Source organism: Vipera ursinii (genome assembly GCF_947247035.1).
Source record: "Vipera ursinii genome assembly, chromosome: W".
Lineage (NCBI taxonomy): Eukaryota > Metazoa > Chordata > Lepidosauria > Squamata > Viperidae > Vipera > Vipera ursinii.
Genome location: NC_139522.1, coordinates 33633061 through 33652147, shown reverse-complemented (window position 1 = coordinate 33652147; position 19087 = coordinate 33633061). Strand labels below are relative to the sequence as shown.

At 45.1% G+C, this 19087-nt stretch overlaps 1 protein-coding gene across 4 annotated transcripts in view; it reads right to left on the bottom strand.

Annotated features, from left to right (window-relative positions):
- Positions 1 to 19087, bottom strand: part of LOC310648253 (RNA-binding protein 33-like) — a 265966-nt gene that overhangs the window by 79433 nt on the left and 167446 nt on the right. For all 4 annotated transcript variants that reach the window (XM_083375996.1, XM_083375998.1, XM_083375997.1 and 1 more), the window contains one exon: positions 9566 to 10201. In XM_083375996.1, coding sequence (XP_083232122.1) covers positions 9566 to 10201 — 636 coding nt within the window. The remainder of the gene's footprint in view (positions 1 to 9565; positions 10202 to 19087) is intronic.

Sequence of the window (19087 nt, the reverse complement as noted above, 5' to 3'; positions counted from 1 at the left end):
GGCCCAGGCTGAGAATTTTAACTTTAATTTTAATTTTAATTAGGATTTTTATTCTCTCAGGGACTATTATAATCTTTTTAATTGTTTTTAATTTTTGTATTTCTTGTTTTAATTCCCTGTAAACCGCCCTGAGTCCTTCGGGAAAGGGCGGTATACAAATCCAATTAAATAAATAAATAAACAAATCTCTAACATACAACTTAGAATAAAAATCAACAAAAGCCTTTTTAATAAGATTCTGCTGGTACACTACTTTACCCTTGTATTCTATTCTATCTATATTGCATGCTCTCTGTTTCTTCCTTAACAAATAAGCTAACCACCTACCCGGTTTATTAGCATTACAAAAAGTATTATGTCTAACATACCGTAAGTTAGATGCCACTTGATCTGCCATCAACATATCAAACTGACCTCTTAGTAAAGTAATTACCTCTTTAGTCTTCCCATCAGATGGATTCAGAATTAAAGCCTTTTCTTTTTTCTTAATTTCCTCCTCTAATTCTTTCCTCCTAAATTCCAATTTACGTCTATGTTTATTGTTCAAATATATTAACACTCCTCTCATATAAGCTTTACTTGCATCCCAAACCATCTCCATAGGAGTACCTTTATGCATATTAATTTTAAAAAATTATTTCATCTGTTTTTTACACTCTTCCACATTTTCCTGATATCTAAACAAGTTTTCATTTAATCGCCAAGACCGTCTGTCTCCATTATCTTTTTCTATCTCCAACCATACTGGACTATGATCAGATATAGTTCTTGGACAAATCTTGATCTTCTTAATCCTAGAAAAAAATCATTAGTAATTAATACAAAGTCAATCCTTGAAAAAGATTGATGCCTATCAGAGAAAAAAGTAAAGTCTTTTTCTTGCAAGTTCCTTTCTCTCCACACATCTCTCAATTCCAAGTCATCCTTCATCTAAAAAATGATTTAGGCAGTCTAGCATGACTTGGCGTACTTCTAAAAAAGCCTCTTTTGTCCATTTGTACATCCAAAACGCCATTCCAATCTCCCATAAAAATACAAGATTTATAATCCCACTGGATAATCTTACTGTGTAATAATTTGTAAAAATCTCCTTGCTGTTGGTTAGGAGCATATAATCCAACCAAAAGTATTTTCTTGCCTTCTGTTAATAGTTCAATTATAACATATCTTCCTTGTTTATCTGCTTCAAGTAAAGTAGCTGTTAAAGTATTCTTAACGTAAATAACAACTCCGTTTTTCTTGTCAGGAGCAGAGGCAATAAACTGTGTGCCCAACCTAAAGTTTATCAGGTACTTTTGATCAGCTGCTCGAATATGTGTTTCCTGTAAGCAAATAACATCATTTTTAAATTGCTTTAGATATTGAAATACTTTCTTTCTTTTATGTGGTGAATTTAAGCCATTAACATTCCAGGTTAGAAGCTTTGTCGCCATCTTTTGCGACCTGAAGCTTTTGGAGCGCCTCTTCCAAAATCACCTGCACTCTCTTCGGCTTCGCTCCTCCCACTGCTTCACTATAAGTAAGTTTTTGAGATGTAGTCATGACTCTCTGTTGTTCTTGCTCTTGTCTCATTCGTCTGGCTGCAGCACGTGTCATTCTTTGGTCTCTGACCTCCTCCATTGGTACTGAAATCTGATCCACTCCTGTAGTTTGCTGGGATTCTCCATCTTTCAGCTGTGTAGCTCCTTCAGCACCTTGTATACTCTCCCTTCGTAGCTGACGCTCTCCTTCACCATTCCTCCTTTTAAATTCCGTGGATGGTGGGGGGGCCTGCCTTCAAAATATTAGCATAAAAATCTCATGCCTGTAAAACTGTGTTAAGGCGGTATCTCATGCCTGCGTGCATCACCACCATGCCTACTGGAATCTCCCATCTGAACTGGATATCCTGTTTCCTTAATTCTTCTGCCAAAAAAGCAAATTCTTTCCTTCTCCTTAAAATTCTTGGAGGGATCTCTTTCAAAATTAAAACTTCTTGCTCTGCAACTGTAAATTTGTTATTATAAAAAGCTTGAATAACCTCATTTCTAATTGCTCTTTTTGTAAAATAAACCACCACATCTCTAGGTAGCTTCCTTTGTCTTGCAATCCAGGAATTAACACGGAATATTTTATCTATATCCACCATAATATCTTCTGCTGAACGCCCCAGAATCTGTTCAAGAGCTTCTGAGAGTACTTTTTTCAAATTTTCCTTAGGATCTTCTTTCAAACCTCTGATTCTCACAGCGAACTCCATCTTGCGGTACTGCACCAATGTTAAATCATCATCAATCTTATCCATCACAGTTTCAGCATTCATCATTTTGGCATCTAATCTCATATTATTTTGGCTAAGTTCTTCCACTCATCCAAACGTTCAATGCAAACAGCGAGCCCTTGAAATGCAACCGAAATATCTGCCCTTATTTCTGTATTCTTCTCCTCAATAAACTCAGCTATTTGTTGAGATTGTTTTTTCAAAGCCTCTTGCAAAGCATCCTGCAAATCTTTTATTGTTAAAGCTGGTGCGGGTGTGGGTGCCGGGAGAGGAGGCATCAAAGCCTGTAATGAAGATTGCTGAACTGGCGAGCCCCCGCACTTCTAGGAACTTTAGTTGATTTGGTAGCCATTTTGGCACCACTTAGTTCTATTGCGCACTTTCACTTTCCGCATCGTTTACAACCTTTCCACAAAGTAGTCTGAGTTAAAGTTCAAATACTTGCTATTACAGCATTCTCCTGCACAGCTCTGCCTGCATCCAAGTAATCCCCAATTTCCTCTCGATGGCAGGGATGGTTGCAGCGTCCTGCTCTGCTCCAAAGCCTTGGAGCAGAGGCATCCTGGAGTCCGGAGCAAACTCAGGCTTCGTGGGGGGGGCTCACACCCTTCAACCACCAGAGTTTAAACTCTGGCAGTCTAGGGGAGCTCTACCCCTGCCTGGGCGCTCACCCCATCCTCTTCTCCCGAGGAGCGGGTTTCCGAGCCACCAAACAGCTGATCGTCGCTGTTTTTGGCGGCTCTACGGAGACAACGGGGCTGACAGCCGAAATGGCTGCCGTCAACGGAGCCTTGCCACCCGGAAGTCCTCGATGTTTTTGCTTTGACAATATAAGAGGCAGCCTTTTGCTTTAACTGTTTTGCTTTGAATCACTGAAGGGGAGGAAGTTAATCTGGATGTTTTGATAAGATAAGAGATGGCACATTACAGAAAGGAAGTGAAACTTTGTATGTTAAACTAATTGGAGAATGTGATTCATGACATGTAATTAAGGGAGGGAATTGTGTATGATACGATGTGTTCAGGGGAGGAGAATTCAGATTTTGGCATCCATCCATGAGTGCCGATGCTTCGTTCTCATTATCATAGACTTTTTAGAATAAACAATCATGGAATGTTCTTTGAACTGTCTCGTTAGTCGGAACCATAACACCTGCCTCCCTCCTTCTCATTCCCATCTCCTTCCTTCCTTCCTTCCTTCCTTCCTTTCCTTCCTTCCTTCATCCTACCTTCGTTGCCTCCTTCTCATTCCCATCTCCTTCCTTCCTTCCTCCCTCCACACCCAGGAAGGGATGAGGGAAGGGCAAGAGGGTCCCAGCGCTGCCAGTGGCCGTGGCTTTTCCATGCAGGGGCGGGGTGGGAAGCGAGGGCCATGCTGGTGAAAGGGAAGCACCCGTGGGTGACGCCGGGCTGGCAAGCGGGCCATGGAGGCAGCAGAGGCACCTGGTGCTGGAACACGGTTAACCTGCAGGGCAAGATGGTGCTCATCAAGTCAGCTGCACACCAGCCCCCATGTGCTTGCCTCCTGTGTGCATGCCTAGCTAGAATGGGATGGGATGGGGCCAAGGTGGCAGGGGCTGGCCCCTCGCTGTCTCCAGGGTGGCCACATCTAACTACATCTGGCCTGCGGCCCTTGAGTTTGACATGTCTGCCCTAAAGTGTTGCCAGACCACCCTGCACTGGACTCAACTGTCCCAGGGACAGTTAACTTATTACAGGAATAAGATCAAGACCTCTTGAAGCAGCAGCTCGACCAAGCAAAACAGTCTTACAAGAAGACGGTGGATGCCCACCAGTGGGAGGAGTCACTGTAGTAGGAGATGAGGTTTGGCTGTCTACCAAGTTCTTAGCATCTTCAAGACCTTCCAAGAAGTTAGATGCTAAATTTGTGATATCATTCAAGGTTCTCTGACAAGTCAACCCTTTAGCTTTCTACCTCCAATTGCCTCCCTCTATGAAGGTGCACCCAGTCTTTCACTGATCCTTGCTATCCAAAGTTGCCCCCTCCCAAGATCACCGATATCCCAACACACACAACGCTTCATCACCAGTCACAGTGGAGGGAGAAACGGGGGGGGGGCACTCGCTTATGATGGGCATTCCACCTCTGGCCTTCACCTCCTGGGCAGGGAAGGGGAGGGACCTTGTAATGATGCGTTTATGTTTCAGCAATCACCACCTGGCTCACCAACTCCTTCAAATAAGGGGGAAGCAGATTCCTTTGAAACTACTTCCCTTCCACCCTTGCCAAGTTCCCATGAGAACTTGGACTTTGAAGAATTGATGCAGGAGGTGGAAAGCAACATTGAAGAACCCATGGAAGAGGAGGGGGGGCAAGGTGGAGGGGTGGGTGATGTAGAACAGGGCTTTTCAACCTTTTCATCCATTGTACCACTTTTAGGATAAGGCAATATCCGAGTACCACCAGTCGCCTAGCAAGGTGTCAAAAACTTGACCAAAAAAAAGGGAAAAAAATGATAAAGTACAAGTAGTCCTCGACTTACATTTCGCTTAGTGACTATTCAAAGTTACAACGGTATTGAAAAAAGTGACTTATGACCATTTTTCACACTTATGACTGTTCAAGCATCCCCAGGGTCATGTGATTTACATTCGGATGCTTGGCAACTGATTCATACTTATGACATTCACAGTGTCCCTGGGTCATGTGATTAATGCCCGGGGTGTGTGGCATGGCCAGCTTATCACTCAGGTTGCCAGGGGCCTGTGTGGGGGGGAATCTGTGGGTCTCTGGTGGAGGGGGGGTGGGTGCCTTTCTTCACTCCCTCTCTCCCATTGTCACTTCCTTCTTTTCCTTCCTTCCCTCTTTGTCTCTTCCTCCTTCCCTTCCATTGTCTCTCCCTCCCTCTCATTGTCCTTCCCTTTTCTTTCTCTTCCTTCTTCCCTCCCTTCCTTCCATTGTCTCTCCCTCCCTCTCATTGTCCTTCCTTCCTACCTTCCTTCCTTCCCTCTTTGTCCCTTCCTTCCTTCCTTCCTTCTCTCCCTCCCTTCCAAGCAACCTGCTAGTCCAAACTACAAATACTGAACCTCAGACAACCTGCCCATCTCCCATTTTCAGGCACGTACATTATGAACTGGCTACTTCTCCCAGTCATTTTTTCCCTACCAGAGCCCAGCGTTCCCGATCCTCTCTGTGTACATTGTTCTTCCCATAACACTCCCCAGTGCTGTTGAGAGATGCCCATTTCTGGCCGCATTGCTACTGTTATCAAGTTAATTTTCACTCGCCCGAAGGAAGAGAGCGATGCTTTTCTCCCTCTTCCAAAGGAAGGGAGACAAACATGAATTGCCACCAAGTCACCCTTCCTTCGGGCGAAGTAATCTCCTTCCAATGCAAAACCGCGGGGGCTCCGTCTTTTGCAAAGGGCAGCGCGCGCGCTCCGTGAGCAAAGGAGGAGAGCAGCCAAGCAGCATGCTAGTCCAAACTACAAATACTTCTTGGGATGCAGTGGGGTGGGCACGGAGAGGAAACCATGCAAGAACTTTTCCTCTTATTATTGCTGTTATTCTTCCAGGTTGCAAAGGAAAAGCAGAAACAAATACTGCTTCTTGGGATGGAGTTGGGTGGGGATGGAGAGGAAACGGCTGGAAACCATGCAAGAACTTTTCCTCTTATTATTGCTGTTATTCTTCCAAGTTACAAGGGAAAAGCAGAAACAGCCCAGCCGCGTAGGTCAAGCTCGGCTCTCTTTCTCTCTCCCTTAAACGCGGTTCATCAGGAGCTCTGGTGCTTCCCATGCTTGCAGCAGGGAGACTGGAGGCTTTTCCACTGACCCGGGGCAACTTTGCAAAAAACAACAAAACAACATGGAGAAACGCAGCTCAGCTGTACTTGTACACCCCGATCCCACACCCCTGCCTTGCTCACTTGCTTGCTTTCCACTTGCTTGTGGGGCGCTCAGAAGCCAGTGTGGGGTACTTGGAGGCTGCCCGCGCGGGGTGCATTGGAAGCCACCAGCGCCCGCTCAGAAACCACCTGCTTAGGCCACTTGGAGGCCACCCGCACCCGCTCAGAAGCCGGTGCTGTTCGGAAAGCACCCGCGCAGGGCGCTTGGAGGCCGCCCGCACCCGCTCAAAGGCCGGCGCCACTCGGAAGCCATCTGCACAGGCAGCTTGGAGGCCACCCGTGCCCGCTCAAAGCCAGCGCCGCTCGGAAACCACCCACACGGGGCACTTGGAGGCCGCCCGTGCAGGGTGCATCAGAAGCCACCCCCGTCTGCTCAGAGGCCGATGCCGTTTGGAAGCCACCCGTGCGGGGTCCTTGGAGGCCGCCCGCGGTCACTCAGGAGCCAGCGCTGCTCGGAAAGCACCCACGCGGGGCGCTTGGAGGCCACCGGCGCCCGCTCAGAAGCCAGCACCGCTCTGAAAGCACCCACACGGGGTACTTGGAGGCTGCCCGCACCCGCTCAAAATCCGGTGCGGCTCAGAAGCCATCCACACATGCCGCTTGGAGGCCACCCACGTCCGCTCAAAGCTGGCGCCGCTCGGAAACCACCTGCGCAGGGCACTTGGAGGCCACCCATGCAGGGTGCATCAGAAGCCACCCGCGCCCGTTCAGAGGCTGATGCCGTTTGGAAGCCACCCGTGCGGGGCACTTGAAGGCTGCCCGCGCCCGCTCAGAAGCCAGCGCTGCTCGGAAAGCACCCATGAGGAGCGCTTGGAGGCTGCCTGCACCCGCTCAAAAGCTGGCGCCGCTCGGAAGCCATCCGCACAGGCCGCTTGGAGGCCACCCGCGCCTGCTCAAAGCCGGCGCCACTCGGAAACCACCCACGCGGGGCACTTGGAGGCCGCCCATGCAGAGTGCATCAGAAGCCACCCGCGCCCACTCAGAGGCCGATGTCGTTTGGAAGCCACCCATGCGGGGTGCTTGGAGGCCACCCGCGCCCGCTCAGAAGCCGGCGCTGCTCGGAAAGCACCTGCACAGGGTGCTTGGAGACCGCCTGCGTGGGGCGCATCAAAGTCACCTGCGCCTGCTCAGAGGCTGGTGCCGCTCGGAAACCACCCACGCAGGCTGCTTGGAGGCTGCCCACGCCCGCTCAGAAGGCGGCACCGCTCAGAAACCACCCACACTGTTCGGTGGCGTCGGGGCCGCCCACCAGGACTTCCAGCTGGCCGGTGGTGTGGGATTCGGAGTCCCAGCCTCCCAGCTGATCAGCGGTGCTCTCCTCTGCTCAGCGGCTCAAATCCAGGGTCTCAGCCTCCCAGCTGATTTGCGGAGCAATGAGCGGCTGGCAGGCCAGGTAGCTGGGTTGCTGTGCAGATCCCCCCCTTTGGTAGATTGTCGAGCCTGGGGCTTGACAGCTGTTCCTGCTTGAAAGGCAGGGTTTGGCAGCCAGCAAGGCACTCGCGCGGGGCTCTCCCAGGGATTGCGAGCCGAATGGGGACTGGCCTCTCTGCGCTACAGTGGCACCCGCGGAGGCAGCCAAGGGAAAGCAGGGCAAGGCCGCTCCTGCTCAAAAGGCAGGGTTCGGCGGCTGGCGAGGCGCTCACCCGGGGCTCTCCCGGGGCTGGCAGGTGATGGGGGAGGAGCAGGCTGATCGCCTTACCGGTACCTGGGACTCCAACGCGCCTTCCTGGCCATGTGTGCCCTGAAGAAGTGCCAATCAGAAATGTATCCAGTTGCTGCACGAGTCCCTGGGGAGGGTGGGGCCTTGCTCTGCGCCTGCGTGTGCCCTCTGTAGGGTTCCTGCAGGCCGCTGCCAATCAGCATGCTTTCCGGCAGCAAGTAAGCTGGGAAGGAGCGGAGCGCGGGGGGAGGCGGGGGGAGGAAGCGATGCCATGTACCACTGGCCAGGTGCTAGCGTACACCGGTTGAAAAGCCCTGATGTAGAAGATGACCAGGCTGAGTCCAAGGCAGGGGTCAAGCACGTCATCAGTCTAAAGTCCCTTCGTGCCCACAAGAGTACTAAGTCCAGCCCACCTTGACTTCCAATTACTCTTATCTACTGCCAATTCGCTTTGACCACTAGTAGTTCATGTTCTTGTAGAGAGTGTTAGCATGCAATAAACCTGTTTTCATTTGAACCGCCTTGGCTCCTGATATCCTGTGCTTAACAGAAATATTTTTTTTAAAAAAGTTTCCAACAAGGCTTTAACATTTAAAGTCATCCAGCTCCTATCTTTCTTTTAAATCTCTTTTTAGGGGCATTGTAGAAAGTATATAATAGGTAATGTCCCAAGTCCTTAATTTATTGTTACTTTAATTTCAATATGATCCAAATCCTTGTTATAACCAAGCTTTCGTGGTAGAGTATAAACAGTTCTTTCTTTAGGGCAAAGAGAGTGAGTGTTCCATAACAAAACAACTGCAGGAGAAGCTAAGATAAAAGTTCTCACAGTAGAGAGAGAAAAAAAGCGAAAGTTGCCATCTTTTGAAGTAAAGACAGATAGATATATATACGGAAGTAAAATAAAGCAACTGAGTTCTTTTAAAAACTAATAAAATACAAAATCCTTACAATAAGAATCCAGTATAAGTCAGATCAAATGACTTTCACTACAAAAGGGGAAAACCCTTATGCTGTCAGCTTCCTTGTGGCAAAAGTGGAAGTATTTTTTTAACTCCAAAATAAAATGGTGAAAGTTCACATTGTAATCCAACAAGAGGGTGTAAAAACACATCAGCATTCAGCCAGGCTATTAACGATTAAAAGTGCAGATCAAAAATCAAAATGTGGTATTAAAAACAGGGGCACCTAAAAATACAAACAGCGACAAGAAAAGATGGAAACCCAACCACTCCAGCTGCTCTTACTGAGAATCGCAATCCTCTGGATTCTCTTCCCAGGCAGGTACACAGTCATTTGTGGGTCATTATGTGTTATTCCTAATTACTTCCATTCAAAACTCAGGGAGCATGCTGCCAAAGAACTGGCTATGGCAGCAAAGTCAGCTGTTTTTCAGCAGGAGGACACCTTCCCCCCCCCCCCAATTCAGCACACCACTTTTTGGAGGACTCAAGATTTCAGTTTGTTTTTCAATTGTCGTGTACAGCTTACATGTTAAGGTGGAAAACATTATTCTGAAGTGATTTAACTTGGTCTGATTTTTTTTACGTCTCAAAAACTTAGCATTTTGACAGGGTTGTGTAGACTTTTTATATCCACTGTGTATCTCTGTATCTATTGTTCCACATGCAAGTATGCCAGTTCAAACATGGGTGTTGGCTAGCTTATTCTTTTCCAGATCACTTACTTTGAGCTTCTGAAAATGACAAGAAGACGACAGATGGAGATCAGAAACCAACCACACAGAAATAAGAGACAGACATGCCTGGTAACTTACCCCTCCTGACAATTTTATCACTCTGACTTTGGTGCCAATATGGGGCCCATCGCCACTCCCACTGTTTGCCCGCTGCATGACAGTTCTTTTCATCCCAGGCTTTAGGTCTTGAGGCTGGCCTTGCACTGATGCCACCCGAGCAATCTGGGACAGGTTCAAGTGCACAGCAGCGGGAAGCTTTGTTTGCAAAGCTTTATTGGGCAGCTGGAGCTCATTTTCAGGCACTGTCCTAGCCTGCCTTAGCTGCTTTATAGTTTTTATTTGCTGTCCTTGACATTGCACACTGTCTCCAGCCTGGAGAACATTTACAGGCTTAGGCTGAACAGCTGTGGAACCTGGAACGACTAGCTCTTGTTTTTTAACCATTAGCCTGCATTTCACATTTTGGCGGGACTGTGCACCAGGAAGGGAAAGCAATGGATTTCCATTGGTGGGCAGCTGTGAAGGGTCTTCCTCCTGCTGTTGGCCTGAAGAGCCTTGTTGTTGCTGTGCCAGCCTTTCCAGCAATTCTCTTTTTCGGGCCCCAGCTTGAAGCTGCCGCCTGAGCTCCTTTTGTTTCAAGATCTCTTCCCTGAGGCGTTTCTGTTCCTCGATCTTCAAACAGTACAGTCTAGTTTCTTCATCTTCATCAGGAAACTGCAAGATAGCCAGAAAAGAAAGTTATGCATGGTAAAAACCAACTTTGAAGGAGGAGGAGGAGAAGCAAGAGACACTTGTTAAAAAGATGACACATTTTCCCAGTGGTATTTTTAAATTAACTGAAACACCAGGCAATGTCTTTAACGACAAAGCTGCTAACAAAGTTTTATGAGCTATTAATCAAACAAGCAATGAAAAGGCAAAGAATATACTACTCAGATTTTGGACTTTTAAATACAGTAAATCAAAAAGCTGAAACTGAAGCCTTCTAAATCGGAACTCATTTAGAAATTGCTGAAACTAATTAAACCATTAATATAATTCAAGAACTCAAGTACTTTTTCAGATGGAAGCAGTAACAATATGAGGTAGCCCACTGTCACACATGTTTTATCTTGCTCTTTTCTGACAAACTAACAAAAGGTAGGATGGTAAATGACCTGAAAGGCCCTGAACAGAAATATTGATTTTTCTTACATAATTTTCAGCCTGATCTGAAACTCATTTGTCACACAATAATTACTTATAATGAATAGAGAAATTCAATCTCTCTGACCTTGAACTCATGTACTCTCTTCAGAATTAAAATGTTGCCAAATACAAGGTTGGAATATTAATATCAGGAATGGCTTTAATATCCCAGCCTTAAGCTTTTTAGAAAGTATTATAACCTTTGTGTGCCAAATCATCTTTCCAGTAGACTTAAAACTCCAGCAGGATATATATCTTTATTCAAAGCTACTGGGAAATCAAAAGCAAAAGAAAATTCTTTTTGTTGTTTTTAAATTTGCAGGTTCAACATACTTTAATACTGTAATGTAAATTGCTGCTTTTTAAATATAACAGCAGTCTTCACTCCTACAGAAAGCTACAAACCATATACACTGTATAATAAATATACTTTTCTTTGACAATAAATTTAACTAGTTATATTATTTATGTAAAATTTCCACTAAGGAATACTGATGATATAAATACACCATTTTCTATTATTAATTTTATACTGCTAAGAAAACTATTATGCATTCAGAGAGGAAAGAGACATAATATTAATTGAATCAATGTAATAATCACTAAGTGAAATTGTGACTATTCTTTTTATAGAATGTGTAAAAATCCTAAATATGCATTGTTTATTACTGAATACTCCCACTCGCATATTCATAACAATTCTATCCATTTCTTTGGCCCACCTGGGAAACCCCAGAGATTGCTTTAGGTTAAACAAACAACCTGAATAGATTCATAAATGAGACTAGACTTATTGGAAAATAACATGGATGAAAAAAAATTCTTGTCTGACAAAAACAGCAGCTTTGGAGAAAGCAGAGAAATGAGAATGCAACACAACACCTGAACTAACACACACTTCAAGAGCTACTTTCATAAGACAAAAATCTTTTCTTTCAAATTGAATTGACAAATGAGATGACTAAAACATCAAAGCTCCTGAGTCTCCTAATTGTTAGCGTGGCATTACGAATTTGCAAGGTTCTTCTCTTTACTGCATTTCCCCAAAGCACCACTCCCAGAAATTCAGAGCCATAGCACAGCAAGACCTAAATCTAAACCTGTCATATGCAGCATCAGGCTTGTAGCATCACACTGGCTCCAAGTGTCTGATCCAAATAATGTGAAGGTGGCCACTGCACCCAAATTCAAAACTTCCTACCGCCACAAAAAAGTCTAGGGTTAAATTCTTTACTACCAAAGAGGACAATTTCCCTAAGTGGGTATTGTTACTTTATAGCCTATATAAAATCTAAGATATCATTAAGTCAGAAAAGACTTCAGTGGTTAACATTTATAGCAAAAGCATATAGTCTGGGATCCCTGAAAGCCTCAGGTATGACTCTCAGAGGCTTACAAATATTGCTATCAAATGTTATATTTAATAAAATAGAAGGGGGAAATGATTAAAAACATGACTGAAGAGTAACTTTAGTAATAATTTTAATGAAATGTTCAATAAAAGCAGTCTTGCTTCTTGCTCTGACCTTACCTACTCTGGACTGTGGCCCCCGGCTTGCTTCTCAAAGGAAAGTATATTTATTTGGGAAGATGTAGTACCTTAAACATGAGTGTCCCAACTTTTGGTGCTCTGTTGTTTAAATACCTAAATGAATTATCACTAAATGCAATGCCATCTCTTGAGTTACTGTTCCCTGCTGTAAAGATTAAATCAAAGCTTTAAAAATCCCACAGAGCTAAATCTTTTAGTTGTTGTTGTTGCTAGTTGCGAAGTTGTGTCCAACCCATCACGACCCCATGGACAACATTCCTCCAGGCCTTCCTGTCCTCTACCATCTTCTGGAGTCCATTTAAGCTCACACCTACTGCTTCAGTGACTCCATCCATCCACCTCATTAATCTTTTAGTACAGTTATAATTTAGTGCAATAGCAACAGCTGCTAGTTTTTGGTATCTGCTCATTTTTATGTATTAGCAAAGAGAAAGTCTGTTTTTAGGCTAAATGGGATTTATTTTCTTTATTATGTGACTTAGGCGGTCTTTTATTTAGTAACTCAAAAATACAGGGAACCAAAAGTCCCATGGAAATTGTATGCACAAAGGTTTACGATACCACGTTCCAAATTAGAATAAAGGAACTGTACTCATTTAATTATTTCTACAGATTATTATGGCAACCATTACAAAAAAAAATGCATGTGACAGTACCTCACTCTGTATTGGTAAATGAACTCTCCCAGTGGCTTCATTTAGATATTGAATAGTAGAGGGGAGAAACTGTGCAACATCCTACAAAGGAGACCTCTCCCCCATGCCACTGACTGGAACAAGAAGTGTCCATCCAGGAACAAGAACTGCTATAGAACTGTGTCCCTCACGATAGACAGTATTGAAGACAACAGGGTAGGGACTTGGAAAATTGGTGGGTAGGCCAGTTGGAAGCACAGCAGCAAAGCACTTGGGAAACTGGCAGGGAGATTGGTGGGAAGGTCAAGGATGAGAAAGCCAGTGGGAGTCTGGCAGAAAAATACTGGGAAATTAAGGCAATGGGCCACTTGGCATTGGAGGAAGGTTGTGAAAAATGGAGAGGACAGTGGGAAGTTCACTTGAAAGACTGGGAGGAAGGGAGGCCAGGAACCAGATCAGCAGAAATGTACTGTAAAATCTGGATTAGGAAAGCCTCCTTTGTGGCTGCACCTGCCTGGCGGAACAGGATCCCACTGCAGATTCCGATGGCCCTAACCCTGTTAGCCTTTTGTAGGGCTCTGAAGACCTGTCTGTTCTTCTAGGCTTTGGTGGGAGGGGAGGCAGTTAGGTGAGCTTTGTTGGTGTTGGTGATATGGTTCTGTTTTGGAACTTATTGAGGCATCATGAGTTTGTACTGTTTTAATGGTTTGTACTATTTATTTAGCATATGGTGATGTTACAATTAGCCAGAAGACTACAATGTTAGTACATAGTAGTTATTTGGCTGCCAAAAAGTGCTAGCTCGTTTAGTTCACCCTGACACACTTATTTATGGTGCACCACAGGGGGCAAACTTGCTCCACATCAGAAAGATAAGCAGTGTCATCCAAGACCTTCTCTCACCACTTACATTGCCTCAGAGTCAGGCATTGCATCTGAGCAGGTCTAGCACTGACAGGGGTCTGACTGTTGGCACAAAACACTGCCACGTTTCCCACCAAAGTGGTACCTATTTATATACTCACATGTAGAATGCTTTCAAACTGCTAGGTGGGCAGAAGCTGAGGCAAGTGATGGGTGCTCACTCCACCACATGGTGCTAGGACTTGAACCGCTGGAGCAGAGACCATCTTCAGCGACTTTAAGCCACTGAGCCTCAATAATGGTTGGTACTGCTGTGATGGGACTCTACATCACACAGAATCACTGCTGTAAGATGAGCAACTCTATCTGTCAGGAATTGTGCAGAGATTTCCTTGAGCTAACTAGACGTTGCACAGACAAAAAAGGGTACTGAGAGCAGCAAAGTTCACACAGTAACCACACAGATACACTGAGGTGTGAAAAACAGAATACTTTACTTTGTGGTGTAATACAAAGCACAGTCAAAAATAAACAGTCCAGGTCATACACGTGTAAAGAACAGATAAACGATAGTAACAGTCCAAGGAGTATTCCAAATACAAAGTCTTCTTACCGGTCCAAAGGTCAAAACACAGTTGTTCAGGTTTAACACAGTAGCAAACCAACAATAGCAGTAACAGAGTAACTAACAGTGAAAAAACAGCGAGAGCAGAGAGAGCGAAACTACGTCCTTAGCTCCCTCTTATGGCCGTTGGGAAGCAAACACACCCTTGGCCAATCATCACATTTAAAGTGATACCATACATCATGGCTTATATATTTCCAACCCAACCAGGTAGGCTTAATCATATGCCTAACACTATCCATCAAATAAAAGCTGGGAAGAGTGGAGATGTAGGCCAGCAGAAAAATTGGTGGGAAGGAGTTTTCCTTAGCTTCCATTTGCAATGCAAACATGCTGTATATTTTTAGACATGTGCAAAATAGCAATCTGACTTTTTACGTATGTACAACAGTACCATTCAGATTTAATAGTCATTGAGGCTTAATGTTCTGTTCCAGCCTACGACTGGCCCTGTTTGTGTGACAGGGACAACCCCTTTTTCCTTTTGACAAATTAATAGGAAAAAACCCAACCCAAATTTATTTACAGTTCAAAAATGATAAAGTCTTTCAAACAAAAAAACAAGTTCCTGAACATTTAAAGTGATATCATACATCATGGCTTATATATTTCCAACCCAACCAGGTAGGCTTAATCATATGCCTAACATTCTCCCCTTTGGGTAGGACAATATGTTGCTTCTTACAATCTGAGGCCATAAGTTTCACAACTGGCTTTGTGCTTCACAGCACCCTGAGCTTTGGTGAAATGGTCTGCGATATTAATATCAGTTGTGCAGTATTCCAACTGCATCAGTTTGTCCTTAATACATTGTCTAACATTTAGGTAACGTAAATCGGTATGTTTAGACCTTGTCCTGACGGCAGCATTGCTTGCCATCTTAATCGCAGCCTGGTTATCCTCATACACAAGAAATGGACTATTAACAGTTAGTTCCATGTCCAGTAATATCTGTTTATAATAAACCAGTAATTCAGTACACAAAACTGATAAACAAGAAAACTCGGCTTCCATCGTAGACAGGCTAATGTGCTTCTGTCTAATGGATTTCCACCCTATGATCGAATCACCTAGCATTATAATGAAACCTGAGGTTGATTTTCGAGCGCTTGCATCAGAAGCAAAACTTGCATCTGCATAAGCTGTGAGAACTAAATCACGATTGGGTTCCAGATACAACGAGTAGTGTATGGTCTGTTTTAAGTATCTCAATACTCGTTTTGCTGCTTGCCAGTGTCTACCAGTCGGTGCAGCATTGTATCTCGCTAATTGGTTTACACTATATGAAATGTCTGGTCTTGACCAGTTGCTCAGATATGATAGACTACCAATTAATGATTGATAAACTTTTTTGTCAAAAACAGGACTTTCAATATCAGTGTTTCTAAAGTCCTGAGACATTGGAGTTTTTGCTGGCTTACAGAGCTCCATGTTGTATCTCTTCAATAACTGACTTATCTTGCTAGCCTGTGAAATCTTATAACCTTTATCGGACTTCACAATATCCAGACCCAAATAGTTATTGATCTCTCCTAGGTTCCTGATTCTGAATTTCTTATGTAAGCTAGCAACAATGTTCAGTGCTTTTTGCTCAGTCTTCGTAATTATTGCTATGTCATCAGTAAAAAGCAATAATAAAGACATTATACTGTCCCTTTCCTTCCTAAACAAACATGGATCAGCGATACTGGCTACAAAGCCCATCGCAACCAATTCATTAACAATACACTTATTCCACTCAAAACCAGATTGTTTTAAGCCATAAAGACTTGTCTTTAATCTCCAACAATCAGTTTTCTGATCCTTGTTTACTCCTGGTGGTTTTGTTAGGTAGATAGTGTGCTGTAAGGGAGCATGCAAATATGCTGTCTCTACGTCTACGTGGTTTATTTTATACCGGTTTCTAGCTGCACACACTAATGCTGCTCTCAACATAATAGCCCTCAGACTAGGTGCAAACACCTCATCATAGCCATCGGTGGTTTGAGCAAATCCTTGAGCAACTAAATGAGCCCTATGGGTAACAGTCCCATCTACACCCCTCTTCAATTTATAAACCCATTTGCAACCTATTGCACGTTCACCAGGTGGAAGCTTCACATCTTCATATACCTCTAGATCCTGCAAGGATCTTAACTCCTTATCCATCACTGACTTCCATGCCTTTTGCTCTTTCTCAGGATACATTTTTATTTCCTCAAAATTAGACGGTTCTACATTCACCTGACATACAACACTGGCCTGGTATCTATCAGGTGGACGCCTTTCGCGTGTCGAACGTCTAGGCACTACAGGACTTGGTATCGGACTCTCCTCTTCTGCTTCCTCTACCACCCCTATCGTTTCCTCTCTCACAGCTATAGAAGGTTTATCATCACATCTTTTAACGGCAACAGGGGTGTCACTAAACACAATAGGATCAACACCAACACTTTCCTGCTCTAGCTTGTTCCAGCCTACATGCTCCAGAAACTTAGCACTAGCACTACAATACACAGTAGGGGTACCTTGTTCCCAAAATCTAAAAGACCTGTGGTTGGAGTCATAGCCTACAAAAAACAATTGCCTTGCTCTATGCCAGACATGTCAAACACAAGGCCCGGGGGCCGGATGCGGCCCGCGAAGTGGTTTTATGTGGCCCGTGAAGCCATCCTGGAAACAGTGAGGGAACGGCCCCCACTGCCTTGGCCCTGGCCCAGAGACCCTCCTCCTGCCAGAGACCCTCAGATCTGTCCCACTCCTGCCCAGGCCCCCATAGGCACCCTTGATGCGAACGATGTATAGCTGGCCATGCCCAACCAGTAGGCCATACGCACTCTAGCCACACCCACCCAGTAGGCCACGCCCACCCTGGCCATACCCACCGGGCCCCTTGAGGGCAACCGCAATGCTGATGCGGCCCTCAATGAAATTGAGTTTGACACCCCTGCTCTATGCTGTCCCTTTCGCCTCAGTTGTGCTGGAATATGAACCCATGCTGGGGGCCCAAATGTGTGCAAGTAACCTAGATCTGGTTTTCTACCATGCCAACGTGTGTATGGTAGTTCACCAGTTGTGGAATGAACCACAACATTTAAGATGCGGTTAGCACACATTGCTGCCTCTCCGCACAGTTTCTCAGGTAATCCGGAATCGGACATTGATCTTATCATAGCTTGCAGCGTTTGCCCTCGTCTTTCAAAAAACGCATTGTGTTGTGGCCTGTAAGGGGCAGAACGCTTATGTTCAATGCCAGCTGATTGCAACTTGGCTACAAACTGCTTATTAGTGAACTCAGTGCCATTATCTGTTACGATGCACTGAACCTTTCGTTTTGCTTTCCTTTCTACAAACTTAAGCCAGTTTGAGAAATGCTGAAACGTGTCTGCTTTTGTTTTCATTAGGAAACAGAAACCATAACGTGTATAATGGTCCATGATACTCAGGATACAGCATGCTCCACCAATACTTGGTTTCATAGGGCCAATGATATCAGCAAATACTACCTCTAAAGGTACTGTGGTCTTAAAACCATTAGCCCTGTTCGCAGGGGTTACCTTGCTTTTCTCCTGACTACACGTGTTACAGTTTAAATACATCTGACACGGTTTCAGTTTTATCCCTTCAGCCAATTCAACAGTCTTCTGTAACGTATTGAAATTCACATGCCCTAAACATCTATGAAGAAGATGGATACAGTTATCATGTGGTTTTTTGTTCTCATAGACAGAACTAGCGTTAGCCATGATTCCTGGGTTGTCAGTGAGAACAAATAAATCGTTCTTCAGGGTAGCGGTAGCTCTGGTACCATTTTTTTCAATAATACATTTATCTCCCCTGAAGGTTTATGTTTATGTTTATTGGACTTATATACCGCCCTTCTCCCGTAGGACACAAGGAATTTAAAATGACAATACAAATTACAAAAGTTAAGAACAATTAAAATAATTAAAATTAGTCCTTGAATATAATAAAACCCCTATTAAACTCCAATTAAAACCCAATTAAAATAAAATTACAATTAAAATTCTCAGTCCTGGCCGGAAAGCTCAAAGAGCCAGGTCTTCAGTTCCCGGCGGAATGAACGAAGGTCAGGGGAAGTCCTGAGCTCTATGGGCAGCTGGTTCCAAAGGGCAGGCACACCCACAGAGAAGGCCCTCCCCCTGGGTGTTACCCGCCGGCAATCTTTTGCCGGCGGTACCCTGAGAAGGCCCTCCCTGTGGGAGTGCACAGGATGAAGGGAGCTTGATGCCGGCAGCAGGTGTTCCCTCAGATATCCCGGACCCAAGCCATTTAGGGCTTTATAGGTCATCACCAGCACCTTGAATCTCACCCGGAGGGCAACCGGAAGCCAATGCAGCTCACGGAGCAGAGGTATTACATGGGAGTATCGGGAAACCCCCATCACAACCCGCACGACTGCATTCTGCACCAGCTGAAGCCTCCGAGTGGTCCTCAAGGGAAGCCCCATGTAGAGAGCGTTGCAGTAGTCCAACCGGGAGTGACTGTGCGTAGGGCATCTCGGTCCAGGTAGGGCCGCAACTGGCGCACCAGGCAAACCTGGGCAAAGGCCCCCCTGGTCACGGCTCCTATATGGTCTTCAAAACTGAGCCGCGAATCCAGGAGGACGCCCAAGTTGCGAGCCCTATCAACAGGGGGTAACACCTCACCCCCCATCATTAAAGGTGGAATAGACTGGTTAACCGGAGATGCCGGTACACACAGCCACTCAGTCTTGGCAGGATTGAGACGAAGCC